This window comes from Brassica rapa, chromosome A06 (assembly GCF_000309985.2).
Source record: "Brassica rapa cultivar Chiifu-401-42 chromosome A06, CAAS_Brap_v3.01, whole genome shotgun sequence".
Taxonomy (NCBI): Eukaryota; Viridiplantae; Streptophyta; class Magnoliopsida; order Brassicales; family Brassicaceae; genus Brassica; species Brassica rapa.
Genome location: NC_024800.2, coordinates 28,305,795 through 28,328,550, shown reverse-complemented (window position 1 = coordinate 28,328,550; position 22,756 = coordinate 28,305,795). Strand labels below are relative to the sequence as shown.

Here is a 22,756-nt window from a genome sequence, read left to right as displayed (position 1 = left end):
ATTGATCTGAAGCTATTTCTTGATTCTTCGTGGTGATGCAGAATCTTTTTGACTCTCAAGCATAGTCTCTTCTTTGTAATTGGGATCACGGCGTTGACATTTTTAACTTCATCATCAACCCAGTCAGTCTCGAATCTTGTTTATACTCTTTTTACCTTATCTTTGATTATATAAATCATGCGGTTTTTGTGTCTCTTCGACTTTCTTGTTAGACGCAATCTTTGTTTTGTTATAATGAAAACCCACTTACAACAACTTACTTATCGACTTTAACCCAAAAAAAAAACATCTTACTCATCGTTCAGTTTTTTTTTTTATTTGGACACCACTTATCGTTCAGTTAAATTAATTTGTGTCCATGTTTTAATTGAAATATTCTAACATGCAAACATCTGCCTGTCAGCCTTTTTTTTTTTTTTTTTTTTTTTTTTTTTTTTGCTAAATTGTAAATATCATATAAATGAAAAGAGATTTGCAGAGCAAAATCTTAGTTCGATACATCTTGGCAAAAAGAAAGGAAAAAACAAGATGGATCAACAGCATCCAACACTTTGGACAAAAACATCACCTATCGAATCCAAAGAACCATAAGTGAGCTAAATACTTTTTTCGATCTCCTGGAAGAGATGATGTTCTTCATCACCTTGTCAATATCCCTGAAAACGCTTGCTGCAGGCATAGAGGCGTTGTTATGGATCAGGTTGTTCCTCTGCTTCCAAAGATGGAACACAACCGCTTGCGAAGCCAGCTTCCTTAGCAGAAGGTTTGTCCTAGATTGGGCGGCTCGAATCCAAGATAAAAGCTCATCCCAGTCTGCAATTCTCCGCTGAGAACTACTGCATCTACTGAAGACTAAAGACCATACTTGAGAGCTATATTGGCATGAGAGGAGCAGATGGTCCCTGGTTTCAGGCATTGCGTTACAGAAGGGGCAGATAATGGGAATAGAGAGACCCCATGACGCCAGTCTAGCTCTTGTTGGTAATCTGTCGTAGTTAGCTACCCACATCGTGAAAGCGAGCTTCGGGACAGCTCCTTTGAACCACACAATGTCGTGCCAGGGTTGAATCGGCTGTCTCGGTCGTAGCACCTCCCAGGTGGCCTGTGAGGTAAAAACATTCATCGGAGAGTCAGCAGCTTTCCACTCAAAACAATCATCAATATCAGTAGGTAATGGAAGAGATAAGGTAGTTAAATAAGAGTGAAGTTCCACTTCCTGATCAGATCTTGGGTGAGGTAGTGACCAGTTTGCGCCATTTGTAGCATCAGCGACCGTGGCTTCCTTTCTCAGTCGAAGCGCTCTAGGACCCCCAGGGCCAAGGTGGTTAATTAACTGGCCAAAAGGAGTCCATACATCTAACCAGAACCTCGTGCTTACCCCATTACCCACCACCGAGTTGCAAAACTGAAGCGCCAGGGGTCTAAGCTTCAGTAATCGTTTCCAAGCCCAAGAGTCCGATGATGATGGCTCAATAGTCCAAAACGAATTACCAGTGAGGTGAAAACTCTTGTGCCAGTCCACCCAAAGAGAGGGGGCGTTAGAGAGCAATAACCAGACAAACCTCAGACCTAGGACTTGATTCCAGACATTGATGCTTCTTAAACCCAACCCTCCTTCTTTCTTTGGTAGACACACTGTGGTCCAAGCTATCTTTGCAATGCCCTTCTTATCGATGTTGCCAGACCATAGGAATCGAGAACATAGAGATTCTATAGCCGCGATGCATCCCTTTGGTAGCATAAAAGCAGAGACCCAGAAGTTGATGAGCCCAAAAATCACAGTTCTTAGGAGTTGAAGCCTACCCGCGAACGATAGGAGCTTAACTGACCATGCATTGAAGCTTTTAGTGATCTTGTTCATGAGAGGAGCATATTCCGCTATTTTTAACTTGCGGCTCATAAGGGGAAGTCCAAGGTATCTTATGGGGAGGTTACCAGTGGGGAAACCATAGCTAGCGATAGCTTGGGTTTCACCATGGTCAAGTCCCGCAGTGAATAGCTCAGTCTTCGATGCATTCATGTGCAGGCGAGACCATGAGGCAAAATCATCGAGACATTCCGAGATACCATGCAAGCTGTTGCTACTGCCATCAAAGAAGACCATGACATCATCCGCGAACATCAAGTGGGATATCTTTAAGCTCTCTGTTCTTGGATGGTAGCCTATGCTTCCCGCTTCGTACCTCGACAGGAGCAGTCGCGAGAAGCACTCCATAGCTAACACAAAGAGATAGGGGGACAGAGGGTCCCCCTGTCTAATACCTCTAGAGCTCTTGAAAAAACCACCGGTAGAGCCATTAACCGAGACAGAGAACGAAGCAGTCGTGAGGCATTGCGAGATCAGATTGATGTAGCTCTGCGGTATTTCCAGAGCTCTAAGCGAGGCCAAGATGAAGTCCCATCTGACCGAGTCAAACGCTTTCCTGAGATCTACCTTCAGCATTCCTCTTGCGGTTATGTTCCTGGTGTTGTAGCCATTTACCAGATCAGTAGCCAGAAGGACATTTTCCGCTAGGAGCCGGCCAGGAAGGAAAGCAGACTGCGCCTTAGAGATCATGAGAGGAAGAATTTCCTTTAATCTTGACGCCAGCAGCTTAGCAATCACCTTGTATATTGTATTGAGGCAAGAGATAGGACGAAATTCCGACGGATGTGAAGCGTTAGGAATTTTGGGAATCAGTACGAGGTTAGCCGCATTCCATTGCTTGAGAATAGAACCAGAACGAAAGAACTCCTTGACAGCCTCAGTCACTTCCGGACCAACCACAGACCATGAGGCGGTGAAGAATTCCGAAGAATAGCCGTCAGGCCCCCCTGTTTTATTTTTGGGGAGAGAGAAAAAAGTGTCTTTAATATCCATCGACGAGAACTCTTTCCTGAAATTTGCCGCATGTTCCGCTGAGCACTTAAAGTCGAATAAGAGGTCAAGATCACTCTGCTCAAACATAGTAGGCGAAGCAGGACCACCCAAGAGGTCAGAGAAGTAGTTGATACATTGTTCCTGGATCGCAGGGAGAGAGTCAATTCTCACTCCATTGTCACCGACAAGGAAGTGTATATGGTTGATTGCTTGCCTTGACGCTGCATATCTATGGAACAGGCGCGAGCTACCATCACCATAAGTTAACCAGTTGATCCTCGATCTCTGAAAAAAGAAAGAGGTCTCAGCAGTTGACAGCTCCTCCCAAACCCTCATCTCTTTAAGCTCAACCTCCGCGTTATGCGTTGTGGGACAAGCCAGCATGATGTTCTGCGCGTTCACCAACTTTTCAAGGGCCTGAGCCGTTCTTTTTTCGATTCCTGAGTAGTTCTGCTTGCTGTAGTCCTTAATGCATTTCTTTAACAGCTTCAGTTTACGGGAGACCCTAAACATTGCTGAACCTGTGACATTAAAAGAGAACCAGCAACTGCATATCATTTCAATAAAACCATGGCTTTGAATAATGAAATTATAAAACCTGAAGGGCTTTTTAGCCTTGGCGATGGAGGGGTCAAGCAGGATGGAGACAACCGCGTGATCCGAGAACTCCGGGCTCCCAAAATAGGCGACCGAGGAGGGAAACTCAAAGTACCAATCTTCGTTAACCAAGGCTCGGTCAAGCTTCTTAGCTATCGGATTCAGCTTCTGCTTATTCCACCAGGTGAAAGTGTTACCCCTGAAGTTCAAATCGTCCACACCAGCGGACAGCAGACTCTGATTTAAATCCCTCATTTTCTTGTCCAAGTTCAGAGATGCCGGCTTGGAATGCTCGGTGGGGTCCCTAATCTGGTTAAAGTCACCTAGGATAATCCAGGGTTTGGAATGCAGAGCGAGCACCAGAGCCTCTAACTCCGACCACAGATGTAATCGTTCCTCTGAGTCGTTAGAGGCGTAGATAATGGAGACGATGATCTTAGTCTGAACCGAAGGCCACATAACCTCAGCAGTGATCATCTGAAGGGACTTGGAGATTATAGTGACCAAACAGATGGGTGCCACACCAACCAAATTTTCCCTAAAGGAGAGTAATCATAGTTACTCTCATGGGACCATTCAGGAAAAAGTTCCGAAGTGAATTTATTTATCTTAGAATTCTTCACATGAGTCTCTAGGAGAGCACCAAAAAGGGGAGATTGCTTCCTACACCATTTACGTAATCCGCTGCGGTGACTTAGTTTATTTAAACCGCGTATGTTCCAGCAAAAAATGTCCGACGACATAAAATTTAATTGATTTTGGGGCCCCTGCCCCGCTTTCCTTTTTGGCCTGAGAATCTTTTCCTGTTGCGTACCACTTCAAAGTCGAGCTCATGCTTGCTAAACTCACCCTCCTCGAGGTCAGATCTGATGAGTCGGGTTGCAGGTCAGGCTGAGAGGAACGCGAGTTAGCGGATACACTTCTTGGGAGATTCGAACGAAGGTGATCAGATGAGCCACTAGGCTCTCCTCTTGCCATATCTTTCTCTGTGCCCAATTTTGATTGAAGAGACACGTCCACCAGACTAGTCTTAACTTGCGGAGTAACTGCAGGAGAGGCTGGCGGAGACTGTTCAATTTGCGGCAAGGTAAGCGCCTTTTGAGGATCCATCACTACCCATTTCTGCTTGTTTCTTGATCTGCTTCTCCTGGTCTTCCTCCCTCTAACTTCGGATTTTGGAGCTTGAGGACATTTCGATGAAATATGATCAGACGAGCTACACACAGAGCAAGGCTTGGGGGCGGTCGGGCATCTTCTAGTAGAATGACCGATCTCTTTGCAGAATCCGCACACCGGAGGCATCCAAGGACTTGAAACAAGCACTCTACTAATGACCCCGGAGTCGAACTGTACATTTACCGCCTCAGGAAGCGGCTTCCTTGGATCAATGATGGTAAAAACTTTAGCCACTTCTAAATTAGTTTTATTTGCAGTCGAAGGGTGCAGGAACTTGGGGTGACCCACCAGACCCGCTATACGCTCTAGACCGTCTTCGTTGAAGAACTGGAAGGGGACCTTCCGCAGTTCAAGCCAGATAGGGGCAGAGGTGAGCTCAGGCTTTGTGGGAATAATACCAGGTTCCCATTTGTCCACAAACATGGTCTGCCCTTCAATCTGCCACAGCTTCTGCTTAATCACTCTACTTCTCGTCGCAGCATTTGGGATTCGAAACAAAAAGGAAAAGCCTTCCATTTTTGAGACGGCAATGTCCCTGTAGTGCTTACTCCATATCCCATTCACAATGTTATGTAAAGTTCCCTGAGAAGGAGGGTCGGAGTAGAATTGACCAAGCACAAATGGTTCCCAGGACTTGCGATTCTTCTCAATCACAGAGTTGGGAATCTTGATACATGCTTCCCCCGAAGGGAGGGTGAAAGCTTCGCCTTTTTTAGACAGTTGCTTAACTCCTTTTGCTCGATCGCACCAAGAATCGGTGGACGCCATCTGAGCTTTAACCTCCTTCTCTTCGAGAACCGGAGGAGAAGGGTCCTTTGGAACAGCAGACTGCGAGCCCAAGGGCGCGTCCTTGGCATCAGCTTTAGCTAATTCCACATTTGATAACGAAAAGACTTCCTCCGACACTGCTTCGACTGGTGGTGAGATCGAGGAGCTACCAGGCAACACTGCGGGGCTCAACTCGATTTGGGGGTTTAGGGGTGCGATCTTGTCTGAAGATGGATCCGTCGAGCAATCAACGATCACTGTCTTCGCAAAATCAGAATCAACATGAAGGGGGATCAGATCTGCGGAGTCGCGAGTTGGTTGAGCATCCACTACAGCTGGGGAGCCAAGGTGGGCATCAAAAGCTTCCTCTACGACTGGAGAGATGAGGTTTCCTTCATCGCAAATGGGGGGCGGAGAGATAGACGGCGGAGGCTTGGTCGGTGGAGAAGAGCCCAACGATTTCGAGAGCTTCGCCGACGGGGACTTTTTGGGTTTCTTCTTCCTCATCGCCTTCGGAGGAGATGGCGAAGAGAATAGGTCACGAATCCGACGTCGAATCTGACGCCGGTTGGCGGCAGAGAGGTAAGTCACGGTGGCTAACTTTTCGCCCAAAAATCGCTTTTTGGAGAGAGAATATAGCCTTTTTGCTCTTTGCTCTTTGCTTTTTCCTTTCTATAACTCAAACTTGTCGTATCTTTCTTGACAATCTATATTCTTTGGAAGCTCTTTTTTTTCTGTAATATTCTTTGGAAGCTTTTTTCCGTTAAGATACACACTTCTTACTTTCTTTTTTGTTTTGTGTAATTTTATTGTAATAGTAAAATAATAGGGAACCTCTTGGATAGTACAATTATGAATTCTCAAAAGTTGGGTGAATTCTTTATTGTTGTTAAAAAAGAAGCGAGTTCTTTATATGCATATACAATTATTTTTTTCATCATCTTACACTTGCTTAGTTAATTTTTGAAATTTATGTCTAGAGCCAGAGCTGCAGACTGGAAATCCGGCAATATCTAAAGCATTGTGGCCCAATACAACCAGCTGGATTTATACATATACATATGCAATCATTTTAATTTGCAAACTAGATTTTGACAAAGGGCTGTCTATTTTCAGTTCCAAAACAATAATCGAAAATATATAAAAGTGCGTTAAAATATACAATTATATGTTCTATTTTATTCCTAATAGTAACAAAGGTTAATTTAGGTTTAAGGGTGTGTATTATTTATAATTTTCTTTTATATATGTAATATGACAATATGTGATATTTGACATGATCTATAACTAATTTCAAATGGTAATCAATTTTTATAAATGTGAATTCGTCAAGACTTTATACAAGTTATTATGCAATTTGAAGCTGCAATTTCAATATTGTTTAAAATATATTTGTTTGTTATATATCAAATAATGAAAATAATGGTTGATGCATTTTATGATATTTATTATACGAAACACACAAACATTCATTTTAATTATTCCAAAATTGTATTGCTTTACATATCATCATACTTTTAATCACATCAAAGTATTCATTTATATTATTGCAGAAATTAACTTGTTATATTATTAATTTTGTAAACACTTTGGATTAAGAGACATACTGCTGAACAAAAATTTTTTTTAAGAAACATGCTTTGTTACATCTCATGTCCATGTTACTAACATGCTTTTTCTAAGTCTATGTTATTAGATTTTTAAAAATCTAGAACTAAAAATTATATGATTTCAATTTAATATAAAGCTTTTATTCATTTATAATAATTTTGAAATGATTTCATATTAAAATTTTGAAAATACACATAAATTAAATTTAAAATACATTATTATACTAATTATTTAGTACTTTATAATTAATTGTCATAATATTTTTGAATATATGATTATCTTTAATAAAAACCTCAATGCATAAAGATAATTTTTTTAAAGAATGGAAGTGTGATTCCAAAACGGAATCATAAGCTTCCAACATGTTTTTAAAAGAATATTTTAGAAGCATTTTAGAAGCAGAATTCCATAAGCTTCTACAAGATTCTGATCCCGATTCTGGTTCCGAAGCGGGAAGAAATATGAGTGTGAAGTTTAAAAGAAACAAATTATATTTCAACAAAGAAAGATTGATCATGGAGTGGAGGTTGCAAGAGGAGAAAATGAAAAACTAAACACCAATGAAGGCAAAAGCCTAATGATTTGGGTTTATAAACCAAAAAAATAATAATAAAGAATGAAAAGCAATCAAGAAAAGGGAATGGTTATAAAAAGAGAAACACTCCTGTCCTAGAGATTTAAGTAGAAATGATCCTTGAAAACAAATGAAGGCAAAAAGCCTTGAGACAACAAAAGATAAAAGAAAAAGATCATACATGGAAAAGACTGACAAACGAACCGTGCAAAGCACAATGTATATTCTTAAAGAACAAGAGTAGAAGTTGAGAAGTAAGAAAAGTATAAAAAGCTTCTAGGGGATGGGTTTAGAGTTAGGATTGGGTAGAGAGAAAGAGAGACACCAAAAGAGAGCTGTAACCCTAGCTCTGACCTGCCACTTCGGCGGCGTCTAAGGCAAACTATCATTTTTTCTTCCCTCTTTGTCCTTTGCTTTCTCCTTTTTCCGGTCTAAGTCCGAGTCAATATATGTCATTTTTCTCTGACGCGGTGGTGGCCTTCTTCGGGAGTGCTGTAGATTTTTTGGAAAACCATTAACATCGACCGGAGAGAAGATGAAACTATGGACTCGGACACTAAACTGGATAATTTACCGGATCATTGGGTTATTGGGTCGATTGCAAGCAGAGCGGTTAATAAATAAATTAGTTTTGTTATATAATAACATATTAACTATGTGTACCTTGTGTTGGTGAAATGAAATGATTGTGAGCGATGCCCTCCAAACTCCAAAGAACAAACCGGAGTCCTCTGACCCGACTGATTCAAGAAGTCTCTCTCACCCACTTTCACGCCAAGTTTGACCAGAAACTAACGGTGACTAAACGCCGTCATATACGGTCATTCGACCGCTAAGCCGAACAAAACAGTAGTAGTCTGTTAACCCATAACTTTTGTAATAAAACTAAAGTTAACTCCATCGAAATGGAAAATATCCCCTTACGAACTACAGTTGCCTAAAGATTTATGTAAAAAAGTAGAGTAATGTAAAATTACCTAATTTAAATTTAAAACATGCAATATGTAATACCAAAGCCGAACCGAGCCGAACCGGATGTATTTAATTAACGGCGTCTCGTCGTCGCGAGGAAGAGAGAGAGAGAGAGAGAGCGTTGACCTGAAGAGAGTGGAATAATTGAGTAGAGAGAGAGCCTGTGGTGTATTAATAATAAACTCATACATATATGTGTACAAGAATCAACGCCTTGTTCACATATTCAAATCTCATCATCACACCGAAAGTTAAAGGTTACGCAAAGTTATTCGCTCCTACTTTTCCGAATCTTCCAGTGCGATCTTTGTCACTTTCTCAACATATATATACTAATTATTATCCCTCCAAGAAACCTGTCGTAATGGCTATGGCGAGTCTCTACCGGCGATCTCTTCCTTCTCCTCCGGCCATTGACTTTTCTTCTTCCGAAGGCAAGGTACGACGAGATCAAAGTTTTTTCGATTCATCGATTTTCTTTTAATTAAAATTAGGTTATTTTTGTAATATATTCATTGGTTGAGCTTTTTGAGTGAGAGATCTGAATACTTCTAGTTAACTGTTACTACAAGTAGTCGGTTTTATTACAGAGGGATAGACTTGTTGATGTAATTTGTGTTGCTCTATTTAGTTACTGTCTGAAAAGTTAAAAAAGATGTTGTCTTTTTGTGATCAGAAAATATTCAATGAAGCGCTTCAGAAAGGCACTATGGAAGGATTTTTCAGGTTGATTTCTTATTTCCAGACGCAGTCTGAACCTGCTTATTGTGGCTTGGCTAGCCTCTCTGTGGTGTTGAACGCTCTTTCTATTGATCCTGGACGTAAATGGAAAGGTATATATATATATATATATATGTACCATTTATAAAGAGAAGGAAACAAATCTAGATTGTTTTTTTTGAATTTTTCTTCGAATAGGGCCTTGGAGGTGGTTTGATGAGTCGATGCTGGACTGCTGCGAGCCACTGGAAGTAGTCAAGGAAAAGGGGATTTCATTTGGGAAAGTTGTCTGTTTGGCTCACTGTTCTGGAGCCAAAGTGGAGGCTTTCCGCACTAATCAGACCACCATTGACGACTTTCGCAAGCTTGTGATGAAATGCTCCACCTCTGAGAATTGCCATATGATCTCAACGTATCACAGAGGGGTGTTTAAGCAGGTAACTTCTGCATCACAACTGTTGAGTGCTTGTAATATTGATCAGGATTCTAACAAATCTTTTTTTTTTTTTTTGCAGACTGGGTCTGGTCACTTTTCACCTATAGGTGGCTATAATGCTGAGAGAGATATGGCTTTGATTCTTGATGTTGCACGTTTCAAGTATCCTCCCCATTGGGTTCCTCTTAAACTTCTTTGGGAAGCCATGGACAGCATTGATGATTCAACAGGAAAACGTAGAGGGTAACATTCTCTTTCTTTTTTTCAATTAGTATCATGATGTAGTTGTTTTTATATGATATGGTCTGATGTTGTTCCCAGGTTCATGCTCATATCTAGACCCCACAGAGAACCAGGATTGCTCTATACTCTGGTATGTCTGATGCAAAATTAATTCTCTTTATAACCACATCTTGTGTGCACATGTATTGAATAAACTTCAGATCCTTGGTACATTTCATTGGTAATACAAAAACTTGTTAACCAAACTTGACCGGTTGTTGTTTTGGTTATCTATATACCAGTCCTGCAAAGATGAGAGCTGGATCAGCATAGCCAAGTATTTAAAGGAAGATGTTCCTCGTCTTGTGAGTTCACAGCAAGTAGATAGCGTGGAAAAAATCTTATCAGTTGTGTTCAAGTCACTTCCGTCAAATTTCAACACATTCATCAGATGGGTGGCTGAGCTCAGAATAGCGGAGGACACAAAACAAAACCTCAGCGCTGAGGAGAAATCAAGGCTAAACTTAAAGGTACTCTCCGGTGACAAAGCCATACGTTGGACAATCTTGACTTATACATGTCTAATCTCTGATTAAATCCTCTGCAGCAAGTGGTGCTGAAAGAAGTGCATGAAACAGAACTGTTCAAACACATCAGTAAGTTCTTATCCACTGTGGGCTACGAAGACAGTCTGACATATGCGGCTGCAAAGGCTTGTTGCCAAGGAGCTGAAATCTTGTCCGGATGCTCATCAAAAGAGTTTTGTTGTCGGGAAACTTGCGTCACATGTGTCAAAGGTATGTCACTAATGTTGAGTCTTATACTTAGGTTGAATGTTAATTTTGTTTTAACAGTAAACTTGTTTCCCCTCATCAAGGTCCTGGCGAGGCAGAAGGCACAGTGGTGACTGGAGTTGTGGTGCGTGACGGGAGCGAACAAAATGTTGATCTACTGGTGCCATCGACTCAAACTAACTGTGAATGTGGTCCAGAGGCAAACTTTCCAGCAGGAAACGATGTGTTCACTGTACTTCTGTTGGCTTTACCTCCACAGACATGGTCAGGGATCAAAGACCAAGCTCTTATGCAAGAAATGAAGCAGCTCATTTCCATGGCTTCCCTCCCAACTATGCTTCAAGAAGAGGTAATTTATAATACCAATTCTATTTCTTGGAGTCACGGTTGAAAAGGGTTTACTTCTTTTTACTAAACAATTAACTAAACCTAAGTTGAGCATGAGAGTTTTACCTCTTTGAGCAAATGACTGTTTTTGATGTTTACATGGTTGTTATTACAGGTATTGCATCTTCGACGCCAACTTCAGCTGCTAAAAAGATGCCAAGAGAACAAGGAGGAGGAGGATTTCGCTGCACCTGCCTTTTGATTCGTCTACCCAAATCTGAAGTCTCTCTCTTCACCATTTGAATCCCAGTTTCTCAAACCTAAAATACCCTATAATTTATTAGAGTCTCGTTTTATTCTATGTATGATTCAAACTCTATTTGTAGCATATGCATTCTATCTTTACTACCACTACGTTAATAAATCTTATTCTATTACACAATCTACTGAAGAGGATGTATTGATTACAAGAGGCGTCGCATGTGATTTGCAAACAACATCGGTCTTTAATAATCAAAGGTCGCAAGAGTGGCATTCTCCTTTTCATAGAGATTGGTGAGCAAGATGGGTTCGTGATGGTAGTGAATAAGAGGTTAACCAAACCTGTCTCCAAACCAAGTGACTATTGTCCGGAGGCAAAGTACCACGTAGACAGCCATGTGGACTCACCGCTCTGCTGATTTTTTTACCTCCACAGACATGGTTCAGAACAAAATGAAGAAGCTCGTTTCCTTTAGTATCTTCTCGACTAGGTATCACGAAGACGTATGAACCAAATGATGCCACAGTAAGCGTATTACTAGTTTACAGGAACATAAACACAAAGATTTACTTCTTCAACTGAACACAAACTCTGTGAATGTATCTCATCTTAGACGCCAACTTCTTCTGCTAAAGCAACCTCACTGCTCCTCTCTTTTAATTCAATCTGAACTGTTCTCAGATTTAAATTCAAACTCTATTTATAAAGACAAAGAGATTGCGCTGATACCCAGATCAATGTCTCATCAAAACCATAAGTGATAAAACTACATAACATATGCAATCTATATAATATAATATAGTAAAGTTATTAACCATATTCATCACATTCGCTACTCTTTACCGCAGATTACGAATCCACTCTCATACACACAGGTCTTATAGTTACATACCAAAAGAAACCTTCCAAAGTCTCTACCTTTTTATTATTCTAGATTATTATCATTACCACTCCAAAGATCGAATCCTGCGCAAGAACCGAGGTTCCTGCTTAGGTCTCTCAACCACGGGGATCACAAACTCCATCAGCTTCTGGTACCTCTCTTTCCTCTTCTCTTCAATCTCCACAGAAAGCTTCTCATTCTCCTCCTCAAGCTTGGCAGCTAAAGTCTCCAACTCAACTTGGTAAGCGTGCTTCCTCTCTCTAGACCTAGCAGCAGACTCACGGTTCTTGATCATCCTCCTCTGTCTCTGCGCAGCGGCTTTATCCAAAGGCTCCATCATCACTCTCGCTCTCTTCCCTCTCGCTCCTCCTCCATAGACATCCACACCGTTCCCAAACGCAACGATCGATCCTTCCACTTTATCAATCATCTGAAAAGGGTTGTGATGATCGAATCCGTAACTCTCCGCCGGAGGAATCTTCACATCCACGTCATCCGACTCTCCTCCTCCGTCTTCACCAGTGGCCTTCGCTAAGAAATCCTCTAACGTCATCATCTCTTCTTCCTCCTTCATCCCTCTCCACACCTCGTCGACGCTCTTCCCCCGCGTGTCCGTTCCTCCGGAAACCGTCGCCGTCGGAGAAGCATCCATCAGGAGCGAAGAATCCGTCGCCGGTGGATCCGATGCGAAAGTCTCGTGGAGAATACCTTCAACCGTCATCGCGGCGGGACTGTAACCGTCGTAACCGCCGAGGATCCTCGCGTTGGGATCTCGCCGAGGTCTTATGGAGGAAGAAGGGATGCGACGAGATGGATCCGAGTTTGTAGAAGTGGGAGAATGCATCACCTTAAAGGACGCCATTATCGGAGAAGACAGAACAAGTCTCTCTCGCTCGCCGGAATCGGATCAGAGATTCGCCTCTAGATTTCTTCTTTTGACTCGGCCCCGAGATGAGAGATTGCACAACACGTGCTTTTATCTAGCGCGTGGATTATTAAGTTATCAGAGTTTTCAACTTAACGATAAGTCTCTTTTTACTTTATGGGCGCGTGGGGAAGCTTCTGTCTCGTGTCTTCATTATGTGGTCGTGAAACTCTTACCATCAATTATTGTTTTTTAAGATATAATTAGTGCATAATTAAACTTGAGTTACTTTCACTAACTATTAATATACTACTATACTTGTATTAATTAACTAGAAATCAATATGTGTGAATACATATTTCTTTAGGAAAAAAAAAACAAAAAACTATACATTTTTCAGATAGATGTTTGATATAGTTTTTTTTTTTTGTAAAGTAACCAGAGCTTTATTTCCCAACTCTGGTTCTTGATTGATGACAGATTCAATATTATCTGGTTGCTGATTCAATAGTTGCATTGCCTTGAGACGACCAAACTGTATTGAAGAGGATGAAGTCTTTTAGCCCAAATTAGTGATACTCTGAAGGCCAACCAATGAAAAACCCATAATGCTAATTAGATCCACTATGACGGTCCATGTCCTCTTATAAATCCATCCAAAATTGGAGCCCATAAAAATTGTATGTTGTTTAATCTCTTGATCCAGTAAACATTGTTGAATGAAAATTTAGGTTCAGAGAAGGCGATGCCTCTTGAAGAATTCTTGTTTCTCCATATCTCAGACAATCACTATGCCTTCTTACCATACGGGCGTCTGATGAAAGCGTAACGTCTACTTCTCTATGCAAATTTATTATCAGAGGTTCAATGTATATGGAAGATACACTAATTTTTATAAAAGAGACCAAAGGCCAACTTTATTTTTAAAGTTTATAATACAGACAGATTCGGAGTAATGTGTTATAGGAATACAAGTTCACCTCTTTTACAATGGAAACTTTGTACATTTTCCAACACATGACCGAGATTAAATATACAAAGCATGAGCGGTGGGAGAAAGATCTCTCCAAGCTGAACCTGTCTGTAAAGATCTTTTTAACTAATGTATATGGAATCTTTCTAACCAAAAGATTCTCTGTAGGAAACTTTGGTTTTGGGTTTTCGTGTACTCTTTTTCTCTCGTTTTTATTTTTATTTCCGAAGATTGAAAAGCTCAAAACTTCTCAATTAATCTTCACGAACGTTTTTTGAAGAAGTGGTTGCACGAGAAAAAAACAAAGTTTTGGATTCATATCTAGCTTGGATTCTCGAGAGACGGATATTACCAAAAATATGTAGATATATATTAACAACTTTTATTATTTAAAATTTAGAACATTTTTATTTTATAAATTATAATTATATTTAGAAAATTCTATTTTCTAAATTAATAAATTTATTTATTAAACTATATTTATATGAATATATAGGGTTAGCTTTTGTTTTTAGAATTGGAGCCAAATATATTTATTGATTTCAGTCACATACATGAACGAAACAATCATCTTTAAGCCACACTAACATGTTTGTTGCCATCCATATATACGTATGATTTGGGAAAAACGCTTAAATTTGTAGTCTTTTAAATACGCTCCGCTTAGTTCAGACCTGATAAGCCATTAGATTTTCTGCCACGTCATGTACGGTAATAATCATACGTTCAACCAGCAGACGCTGCCACGTTAAACGACCAATGATGTTTGGTATAGCAAACAAAACCCGAAGAAAATGGCCTCGTCACCAATTCTCACCACGTCACTTCCGCAAAAACAGTTGACCACTTCCTCCTCCTCCGCCGCTGGATTCCGCCTTCCGCCGCCTGAGAAACTCGCAGTTCTACTCGACAAATCGGAATCAGTGGATTTAGTCAAGCAAATCCACGCGGCTATTCTCCGCCGTAACCTCTTCCTCCATCCTTACCACCCTGTTCTAAACCTCAAGCTCCACCGTGCATACGCTTCCCACGGAAAGATTCACCACTCGTTGTCTCTAATTCACCAGACGATCGATCCCGACTTGTTCCTATTCTCCGCCGCGATCAACACCGCCTCCACTAACGGCCTCCGTGACCAAGCTTTCCTGCTATATGTTCAATTGCTATCTTCTGAAACCGTCCCCAACGAGTTTACTTTCTCGTCGATTTTGAAATCATGCTCGAGTCAGTCTGTAAAAGCGATCCACACACATGTCCTCAAGTTCGGATTGGGGCTAGATCCTTACGTGGCGACTGGTCTCGTCGACGTTTACGCGAGAGGAGGAGGAGATGTAGTTTCTGCGCAGAAGGTGTTCGATAGAATGCCTGAGAGAAGCATCGTTTCCTCCACGGCTATGATCACCTGCTACGCGAAGCAAGGGAACGTTGAGGCTGCGAGGGCTTTGTTCGAAAGAGTGCCTGAGACTCAGAGAGACATTGTTTCTTGGAACGTGATGATCGATGGATACGCTCAACATGGCTTTCCCAGCGAAGCTCTGATGCTTTTCCAGGAACTGTTGGCCAAAGGAGAGCCTAAACCTGATGAAATAACAGTCGTGGCGACTCTTTCGGCTTGTTCGCAGATCGGCGCGCTTGAATCCGGGCGTTGGATCCATGTTTTCATCAAGAGAAGTCGCATCAGGGTCAATGTTAAAGTGTGCACTGCGTTGATTGATATGTATAGCAAATGTGGGAGCTTGGAAGAGGCTGTTTCAGTGTTTAACGATGCTCCGAGGAAGGATGTCGTTGCCTGGAATGCGATGATTGCTGGATACGCTATGCATGGTTATAGCCAAGACGCGTTGAGATTGTTTGATGAGATGCAGGGAACCGCAGGGCTGCAGCCAACGGATATAACTTTCGTAGCAACACTACAGGCTTGTGCTCATGCTGGTTTGGTAGAGGAAGGTGTCAGAATGTTTGAGTCAATGGGACAGGAGTAGGGTATTAAACCCAAGATCGAACATTACGGATGTTTGGTCAGTCTCCTCGGTCGTGCTGGTCGGTTAAAGCAGGCTTATGAGATCATAAAGAACATGGAGATGGAGGCTGATTCCGTTATATGGAGTTCTCTTTTAGGAAGCTGTAAACTTCGTGGAGATTTCGTGTTAGGCAAGGAAATTGCAGAGTATCTCATTAGGCGGAACATCGCAAACTCGGGAAGTTATGTTCTTCTTTCGAATATGTATGCATCTGTGAGTGATTATGAAGGCGTGGCGAAAGTGAGGAGCTTGATGAAGGAGAAAACAATAGTGAAAGAGCCAGGAGTAAGCGCCATAGAAGTCGATGATAGAGTTCATGAATTCGGAGCGGGAGATAGAAACCATCTGCAAAGCAAGGAGATTTACACAATGGTGAGAAAGATGAGCGAAAGGATCAAGTCTTGTGGTTACGTGCCAGACACAGACGCGGTGTTGCAAGATCTCGAAGAGACAGAGAAAGAGGAGTCTCTAGAGGTTCACAGCGAGAGGCTAGCCATTGCGTATGGTCTGATTAGTACTAAACCAGGAAGTCCGTTGAGGATATTCAAGAACCTGCGAGTGTGTTCGGATTGTCATACGGTGACAAAACTGATATCGAAGATCACAGGAAGGAAAATTGTCATGAGAGATCGGAATAGGTTCCATCATTTCGTGGATGGTTCTTGTTCTTGTGGCGATTTCTGGTAAAACCAAACGCTACGCTACACGAAAAGGAGCCAATGTTGTCTTAATGTATCTGGCATTTAGTCTCAATGTCTCCATCGTAAATAGATTGTGAATAGCTCCTCCTCTAATACTGAGACTCCTATTAATCTTGAAGTGGATTAAATCTAAAGTAATTATGAATATTACGTTGCAGCGGTCCTTGCAAGAGACGAACAGACCAGATCTTATCTGACTGGAGCAAAAAAGGAAAGGCAGGCATATGGAGCAGATCTTGTACCGCATAATATGTGAAAGATATTGTCACTATATCCTCGGAGAAGTCTGCATTCTCGTATATGTATGTTTGTAGTGTAGTGAAAAATGAAGTTAGCTAGAAAATTTAGATAGAAAAGAGTTATTTTTATTCAGAAAAGGAGTAAACATTCTAAAACCTCTACAAAACCAGTCACATTTGCGTACATTATTATTACTCTTTTTTTTTATTACTATTTAACTTCCTTTTACAGTAGAGGTTCACTGGGTAAGCTCTTAAGCATCAGCCTTCCTTGGCCTTCCGTAGCTAGCTGGGCCACTGCTGTGGGTCAAAGTGGTCTCGATCGTGTTGAACTTAACCCTTCTTGCTTCTTCGAGTGAGATTTGGTACCCATTGGATATGACCTCTAATGGTAAACCTCTCAAGACCGAGGTTCGTCCAGCAAGTGTGTTGATCTGTGCGTTTGCGTTTGTCTTGAACTCGATCCACCGGAACTGTTCGCTTGTTGCGCGTTTCACCACGGAGAAACCTTGTGGTATGGAAAGTAGCTGTCCTTGAGAGACTTGTCCGTCGAACACTCTGTCACCGTTGTCGTTAACCACCTGCACATGGGCTTCCCCGTCTGTCACGTAGAGAACCGCGTTTGCGTTTGCGTTCCACTGTGGAAGCACCATCGCGTTCTACATCCAACACATGAACTTTCAGTAGTCATGTTTAAATGAAGAAACGGACATATTAAAGCGAACCGAAAACATAAACTATGGTTACAGAATTAATATGGTACTCGATCGCCAACTGATTAACCAGAATAAACATAACCAAACTTTTTTAAATAGACAATTTTTTTTATTTTTTTTTTGCTAAAAAAATAGACAATATTTTGGCTGTACTTACTTGACGAATAGATCCACGGAGGGCTGAGAGACGAAGGAAGCGAAGGATGGGGAGATCGTAGCTGTTGAGAGTGCTGATGTAACCGAGCTGTGGCTTGTATACGTCAGCATTAGATGGATCATCGAGGTTATCGGTGCACCTCGCGCTGCATATGGTCTCTTCTAAACCGTTAACTTCCTCCTGCGGTCTCTGACTCCTCAAAGGCGGCCTAATGACACTGAATGGGCCTTGGACTCGGATAATGTTTCCACGGTTGTCTTCCTGGTTCTGAAGTTGCTGCGCTGTCCTAACATCTATCTTAAAAGCTTTAGCAAGAACCTCTGGTGTGAAGCCATTAAGGATGTTCTTTTGTGGCTGTTTCTCTCGTCCTTCTATCCATACTTGGCCTTGTGGGTTGTTTCCGGCTAAGTAAAATGGCTACAGATAAAACAGAAAGCCATATTTTTGTTATTCTGTAATTATATAAAAAGTTATATGATTGCTTTTGAGGTTTTTGTTTATTTATATACCCTTGGGTTGCGGTCGAGCTGGTTCTGGTGGCTGGCTAAATCGAGGACGGAAACGATAACAAGTGGTTGGTTTCCATCGTTGTAGAACCATTGGGCTACACCGGGATGTGTAGCGATGGTGTCCCCGGTCCTTATGTGCTCCACTTTCTGGTGCATATCACGGAAGCCCTGGCCTTGACCCTGTTGGCCCTGGCCCTGTTGTCCCTGGCCTTGACCCTGCTGGCCTTGGCCCTGACCTTGTTGTCCCTGGCCCTGGCCTTCTCCGAAGGGGCTACCACCGCCTGGTTGGAACACTGATGAGTCCTGGAATGTCTCGGCGCATCCAGGGACTACTCTCCCCATAAGACCTTGTCCTATAATGTAACAAACCAAAAAAACAATGTTACATGCGTAGTTCTGTAAACATCGACCATATATTTAGGTTATAAATTAAACAAAAAAATATTATAATATATTTGATCAAAACCTTAGCACGTGTATAGTGATATATTACTTACTACAACACTTTTCTCAAAAGACTGAACCTTAAAGATCACGAGTTTGAATCTCGATACTCAAATAGTATCGAAATCAGATTGACGTACCTTTAGCCACGAAGGAGAGCTTCGCGGTGCTAAAGAAAGAGGGCAAGTAGAGACCCTTAGACTCGATGATGTAACGTACGAAGGAGACACCAGAGCAACGTAGCTGAGGAGCGTGGTGGTCCCACACCTCGATGCGACCAGCCTCAGCCTTAAGTACGTGTGACGGCTCCAGTGCATTGAGCTGGTCTAGCTGACACTCGTTTGGAAACTGTTGAGCTGTAGAGCCATGGAGAAAGATCAAAAGTGCTATGGAAAAAGAGAGAAGAGATGAGAGCCGAGCCATTTTCTCTTTACTTAGTTGTTGTGGTTTTTCTGGTTTTAAAGCTGCGTTAGATGAAGCTATTTATAGTGAACTTATTTATATAGATGTTTATAAAGTTTTTTGAGGATAAATTGAATGAGATAAGAACCAGGTATATAGAGTCGACTATGTACAATCTACACTTCATTTGAGTTGCTATCTTTATGTCTTCTTCTGAAAATTTAATTTGGCTTCACGTTGTAAGAAAACACATATTAACGAAGGGAGTTTGACACATCTCAATTTGCATGGCTTATTGAACTGCATGTCTTTACACATCAACTTTGAGATAGGCATATGTAATAGGACAAAATCTATAATTCTTGTATATACTGATTTGTTTGTCATGATATATATAAAAATTGTATTATACTTTACATTTGATCAGTATGACAAATTTACAATGACATCACTATAGCAATTACGTTTGAAACGAATTGCTCCTGCAACTTGGTTAAGATGATAGTTTTACTAATGTTAGTAACAAACAAAGATTTCTAGTAATATTGTTAGACAAAAAAATATGCAATAAGATTGTAAATTTGATTCTAGATAACATTTACACCAAAAAATTTTTTTTTTTTGATTCTAGACATGTTTTGATTAGATCGTAGTATAACGGTCACACTCGAACTGGAGAAATGATAAAAGTTTCGAAAGACTGATTTATCATGGACATGCAAATGATTAAAGTTAACAAAAATGGTAACTATAAGAAGAAAATCGAGAGACGTAGCGACACAAAACAGATGACTCTGAGACACACGTGACATGAGAGATGTGTCGGACGCGACGAGCCGTGCTTTCATCATATTCCACCGCCCATGACGAGTGTACGGCTGCATGCTGCTCACAGTCCCTTTGGAATTTCATTCCATTTTTCCTTTTTTCATAAATACGAATTTGTAACCATTTTTTTTTCTAACACTTCGATTACTTCTTTTCCTAAACAACAAACTGTTTTTGATTTATATGCAAATTTAATTTTTTTCAGTAAATAACTAAATCACAAAAACTATCTTTTCAAATTCATATATACAAACGAAATCAAAATTTAAGCTCGAAATTAAAACATAAATAAAAAATAGTCCAAACTAATAAAATTTACCAAAGATTGATCTCCGATTTTTTTCATATACCGTAACTTATATTATATATTTATTCATATACCGTAACTTAATATTATATATATAGTCAAAATATAGTAAAAAGGATCTACTATTAATGCATTTGAAATCGCGTATACATGTGCTAATTTTTCTTGGCTATGTTTTGGTTTCTTTAAATTTTAATAAAGATAAACCAGGCTTAGTTCTAATAAAATAAGTGGTATTTTTGAAAATAATTATTTGTTATAGTTTTGATATTTAGCATTCCCAAAACTACGTTTCTAGCGATTTTATATATGATCATAAACAAAAGATTTTTTCTTTTGCTAACTAACAAAAAATGTATTTAAAGGTCCAAAATAATAAAAAGCAAAATTATTCCAAATATTGAACAGATATCATACAATAATTCGTTTGTGTGCTACTTTTTTAGCCGCCCTTGTTCAACACGGTTTGTAACGGTTGATCAAATATTGTCTTTTTACATTTAAAAAAAAAAACAGTTGATCGGATACAATAAAATAAAGGCTTATTGGTGAGCTAGCCTAGCCATATTTGAATGTGAAATTAAGTGATACTCATATTTAACTGTGAAATTAAGTGAATGGCACTGATTTTGACATAATCAAATGTCATACTTTTTATACACAATTCATCTGATTATGCTTCTTCAGATAGCAGGTTATCGGTTGCATTTTGTAAAATAGCACATGAATATTTTTCCAAATGAAAAAGAGGGAACCATTCACATATACTTTTATTGATCTTATACATATTTACGTAGTGTGGTATTCCATATCAGCGAAGCAATATATGATTATAACTTCACCTACAACCCCTAAATACTAAACATATCCCAACCCCGATCTCTAATTTCACCCCAACTCTTAAATACTAAATCCTACTCTTTAATCAGTACATCTTAAATCCATATATAAACCATAAAACCAAATATAAATTCAAAATCCAAATAGAATGAAACAAAAAAAATAACATAGTACATATTAGTGAAACTATGAAATATCAATGATTGCATGGAATAAGTTAATGTTGACCTCAACCATACCCCTACCTTATACTAAACTAGGGGTATGCCGGCGCTACGCGCCGGATCTTTAACACTAATATATATTTTAATGATTTCAAAACTATTTTTTTATGAAATGTGAAATTCAATTATCATTGTATAAAAAATAGGAATTTACAGAAATAAAGGTTTACAGATGAAAATTTACATGGTTGAAGAAAATGTTTTAAACTGCAAAGTTCTAAACTGAGACTTAAAACCAACATTTCATTTAGCACGCAAGCTTGTGGTCAGCCTTGTAGCGAAGAAAAGCAATCATGTTGCGAATTGCCTTGTCAATGATCCGAACCACTATTTTTGTGGTCAAGATTTCAAAACTATTTTTGTGTTTGTAGGAAAAAAATATAGTAAATATATGGAGGTATTTAAATTTTATTTTACTTTGTCCATCAGTTTCTTAACATACTTTTAAAAAAAAAAAATCAAATATATGCATAAAAATAAACATGACAACCAATATTTGCGACTACACCAGAATTTCTGAATATTATGCTCTTAGAAATGAATAGAGTTTTTTGTTACCGCCACATCCAGTTAAGCAAAATGCTTTTAGAATTCGTTGATTACTTTAGCTTTTGTTTTATGGGTGACATTTGCTAAAGATGTGAAAAGAGCAAGATTTATCAAAAAAGTGAGAAGATATATCAAAGTAGTAAGTGAAGCAAAGTGTGATTAATATCTTGTTCATTGCAACCATATATGTGGCTGCACCTTTCATATCTAATGAGATTGAGGTACCTCATAAAAAGACGGATCATCCGCCATGAAAAGCTCGTTCTCCACCGCGAGTAGCTAAAATGTGATGGTGGGTTAGTGTTTTATGATACGACTACAATAATATATCTTCAATCACACTGAAAAAGTCCAAATGCACAATATTACAACAAATATATTTAGTATGGGGGAGGGGGGTTGACATTTATGACTTTTAAATATAATTTAGTAATTCACATTTATGTTCCTTTCATATTTGAAGCTCACCCTATGGCTAAGGCCACCATTATCGCGGAAACTTAATGGGGTTTTAAAAAAAATTATTGCGTGGACCCCACAAAAACCATAAGAATCGCACATAAATTATGAAATAAAAATCTATTTTAGAGTGTTTCTTGCACTGTTGGGCCGCCACGTGTCAGTGGCGCATGCGATTGGTTCGTTTTTAAATATAGTTTTTTTATTTCAGACAAAAAAATAATCAAAAAAGGTTTCCTAAAAAACCGTGCCACCGGTGTCAGCGATAATTATGCTCTAAGAACGTTAATAATCAATTAAAAGAAAAACACTGGAGCACC

At 39.9% G+C, this 22,756-nt stretch overlaps 5 protein-coding genes and 1 long non-coding RNA gene across 6 annotated transcripts; 2 read left to right on the top strand and 4 right to left on the bottom strand.

Annotated features, from left to right (window-relative positions):
- Positions 1–487: 487 nt before the first annotated feature.
- Positions 488–5,908, bottom strand: LOC117126159. Its single transcript, XM_033273590.1, has 4 exons — positions 4,272–5,908; positions 3,459–3,995; positions 644–3,407; positions 488–568 (listed from the first exon to the last, which is right to left on the bottom strand). The coding sequence occupies exons 1-4, from the start codon at positions 5,906–5,908 to the stop codon at positions 488–490; spliced, it is 5,019 nt and encodes a 1,672-aa protein (XP_033129481.1).
- A 208-nt stretch (positions 5,909–6,116) lies between these two features.
- On the bottom strand, positions 6,117–8,458 carry LOC117125839. The gene is made up of 2 exons (XR_004448283.1): positions 8,250–8,458; positions 6,117–8,078 (listed from the first exon to the last, which is right to left on the bottom strand). It is a non-coding gene; the product is annotated as an uncharacterized LOC117125839 (long non-coding RNA).
- A 228-nt stretch (positions 8,459–8,686) lies between these two features.
- On the top strand, positions 8,687–11,503 carry LOC103827929 (glutathione gamma-glutamylcysteinyltransferase 1). The gene is made up of 9 exons (XM_009103491.3): positions 8,687–8,997; positions 9,235–9,391; positions 9,477–9,715; positions 9,794–9,957; positions 10,036–10,087; positions 10,239–10,466; positions 10,544–10,733; positions 10,814–11,079; positions 11,233–11,503. Exons 1-9 carry the CDS (start codon positions 8,752–8,754, stop codon positions 11,317–11,319), a joined length of 1,629 nt encoding a protein of 542 aa, XP_009101739.3. The 5' UTR covers positions 8,687–8,751; the 3' UTR covers positions 11,320–11,503.
- A 537-nt stretch (positions 11,504–12,040) lies between these two features.
- Positions 12,041–13,325, bottom strand: LOC103827928 (G-box-binding factor 4). Its single transcript, XM_009103490.3, has one exon. The coding sequence runs from the start codon at positions 13,062–13,064 to the stop codon at positions 12,264–12,266; it is 801 nt and encodes a 266-aa protein (XP_009101738.1). The 5' UTR covers positions 13,065–13,325; the 3' UTR covers positions 12,041–12,263.
- Positions 13,326–14,776: 1,451 nt separating this feature from the next.
- LOC103827927 (pentatricopeptide repeat-containing protein ELI1, chloroplastic) lies at positions 14,777–17,163 on the top strand. Its single transcript, XM_033272359.1, is given in 1 exon segment — positions 14,777–17,163. A coding segment is annotated over 1 exon segment (1,914 nt). The 5' UTR covers positions 14,777–14,834; the 3' UTR covers positions 16,749–17,163.
- On the bottom strand, positions 17,144–19,301 carry LOC103827926 (cruciferin BnC1). The gene is made up of 4 exons (XM_009103488.3): positions 18,968–19,301; positions 18,384–18,736; positions 17,875–18,291; positions 17,144–17,660 (listed from the first exon to the last, which is right to left on the bottom strand). The coding sequence occupies exons 1-4, from the start codon at positions 19,248–19,250 to the stop codon at positions 17,256–17,258; spliced, it is 1,458 nt and encodes a 485-aa protein (XP_009101736.1). The 5' UTR covers positions 19,251–19,301; the 3' UTR covers positions 17,144–17,255.
- Positions 19,302–22,756: the final 3,455 nt, after the last annotated feature.

What these genes read in the sequence shown, in the direction of transcription:
- LOC117126159 (XM_033273590.1), bottom strand. Translation starts at nt 5,908, where the DNA reads ATGAGGAAGAAGAAACCCAAAAAGTCCCCGTCGGCGAAGCTCTCGAAA. An exon ending in ATGAGCTCGACTTTGAAGTG is followed by an intron (nt 3,996 to 4,271) that starts GTACGCAACAGG and finishes ACTCTCCTTTAG; the next exon opens with GGAAAATTTGGTTGGTGTGG. An exon ending in TTTTCAGGGATATTGACAAG is followed by an intron (nt 569 to 643) that starts GTGATGAAGAAC and finishes TGGATTCGATAG; the next exon opens with GTGATGTTTTTGTCCAAAGT.
- LOC103827929 (XM_009103491.3), top strand. Translation starts at nt 8,752, where the DNA reads ATGTGTACAAGAATCAACGCCTTGTTCACATATTCAAATCTCATCATC. An exon ending in TTTCTTCTTCCGAAGGCAAG is followed by an intron (nt 8,998 to 9,234) that starts GTACGACGAGAT and finishes TTTTGTGATCAG; the next exon opens with AAAATATTCAATGAAGCGCT. An exon ending in TCCTGGACGTAAATGGAAAG is followed by an intron (nt 9,392 to 9,476) that starts GTATATATATAT and finishes TTCTTCGAATAG; the next exon opens with GGCCTTGGAGGTGGTTTGAT.
- LOC103827928 (XM_009103490.3), bottom strand. Translation starts at nt 13,064, where the DNA reads ATGGCGTCCTTTAAGGTGATGCATTCTCCCACTTCTACAAACTCGGAT.
- LOC103827926 (XM_009103488.3), bottom strand. Translation starts at nt 19,250, where the DNA reads ATGGCTCGGCTCTCATCTCTTCTCTCTTTTTCCATAGCACTTTTGATC. An exon ending in GCTCTCCTTCGTGGCTAAAG is followed by an intron (nt 18,737 to 18,967) that starts GTACGTCAATCT and finishes GTTACATTATAG; the next exon opens with GACAAGGTCTTATGGGGAGA. An exon ending in AGCTCGACCGCAACCCAAGG is followed by an intron (nt 18,292 to 18,383) that starts GTATATAAATAA and finishes TTTTATCTGTAG; the next exon opens with CCATTTTACTTAGCCGGAAA.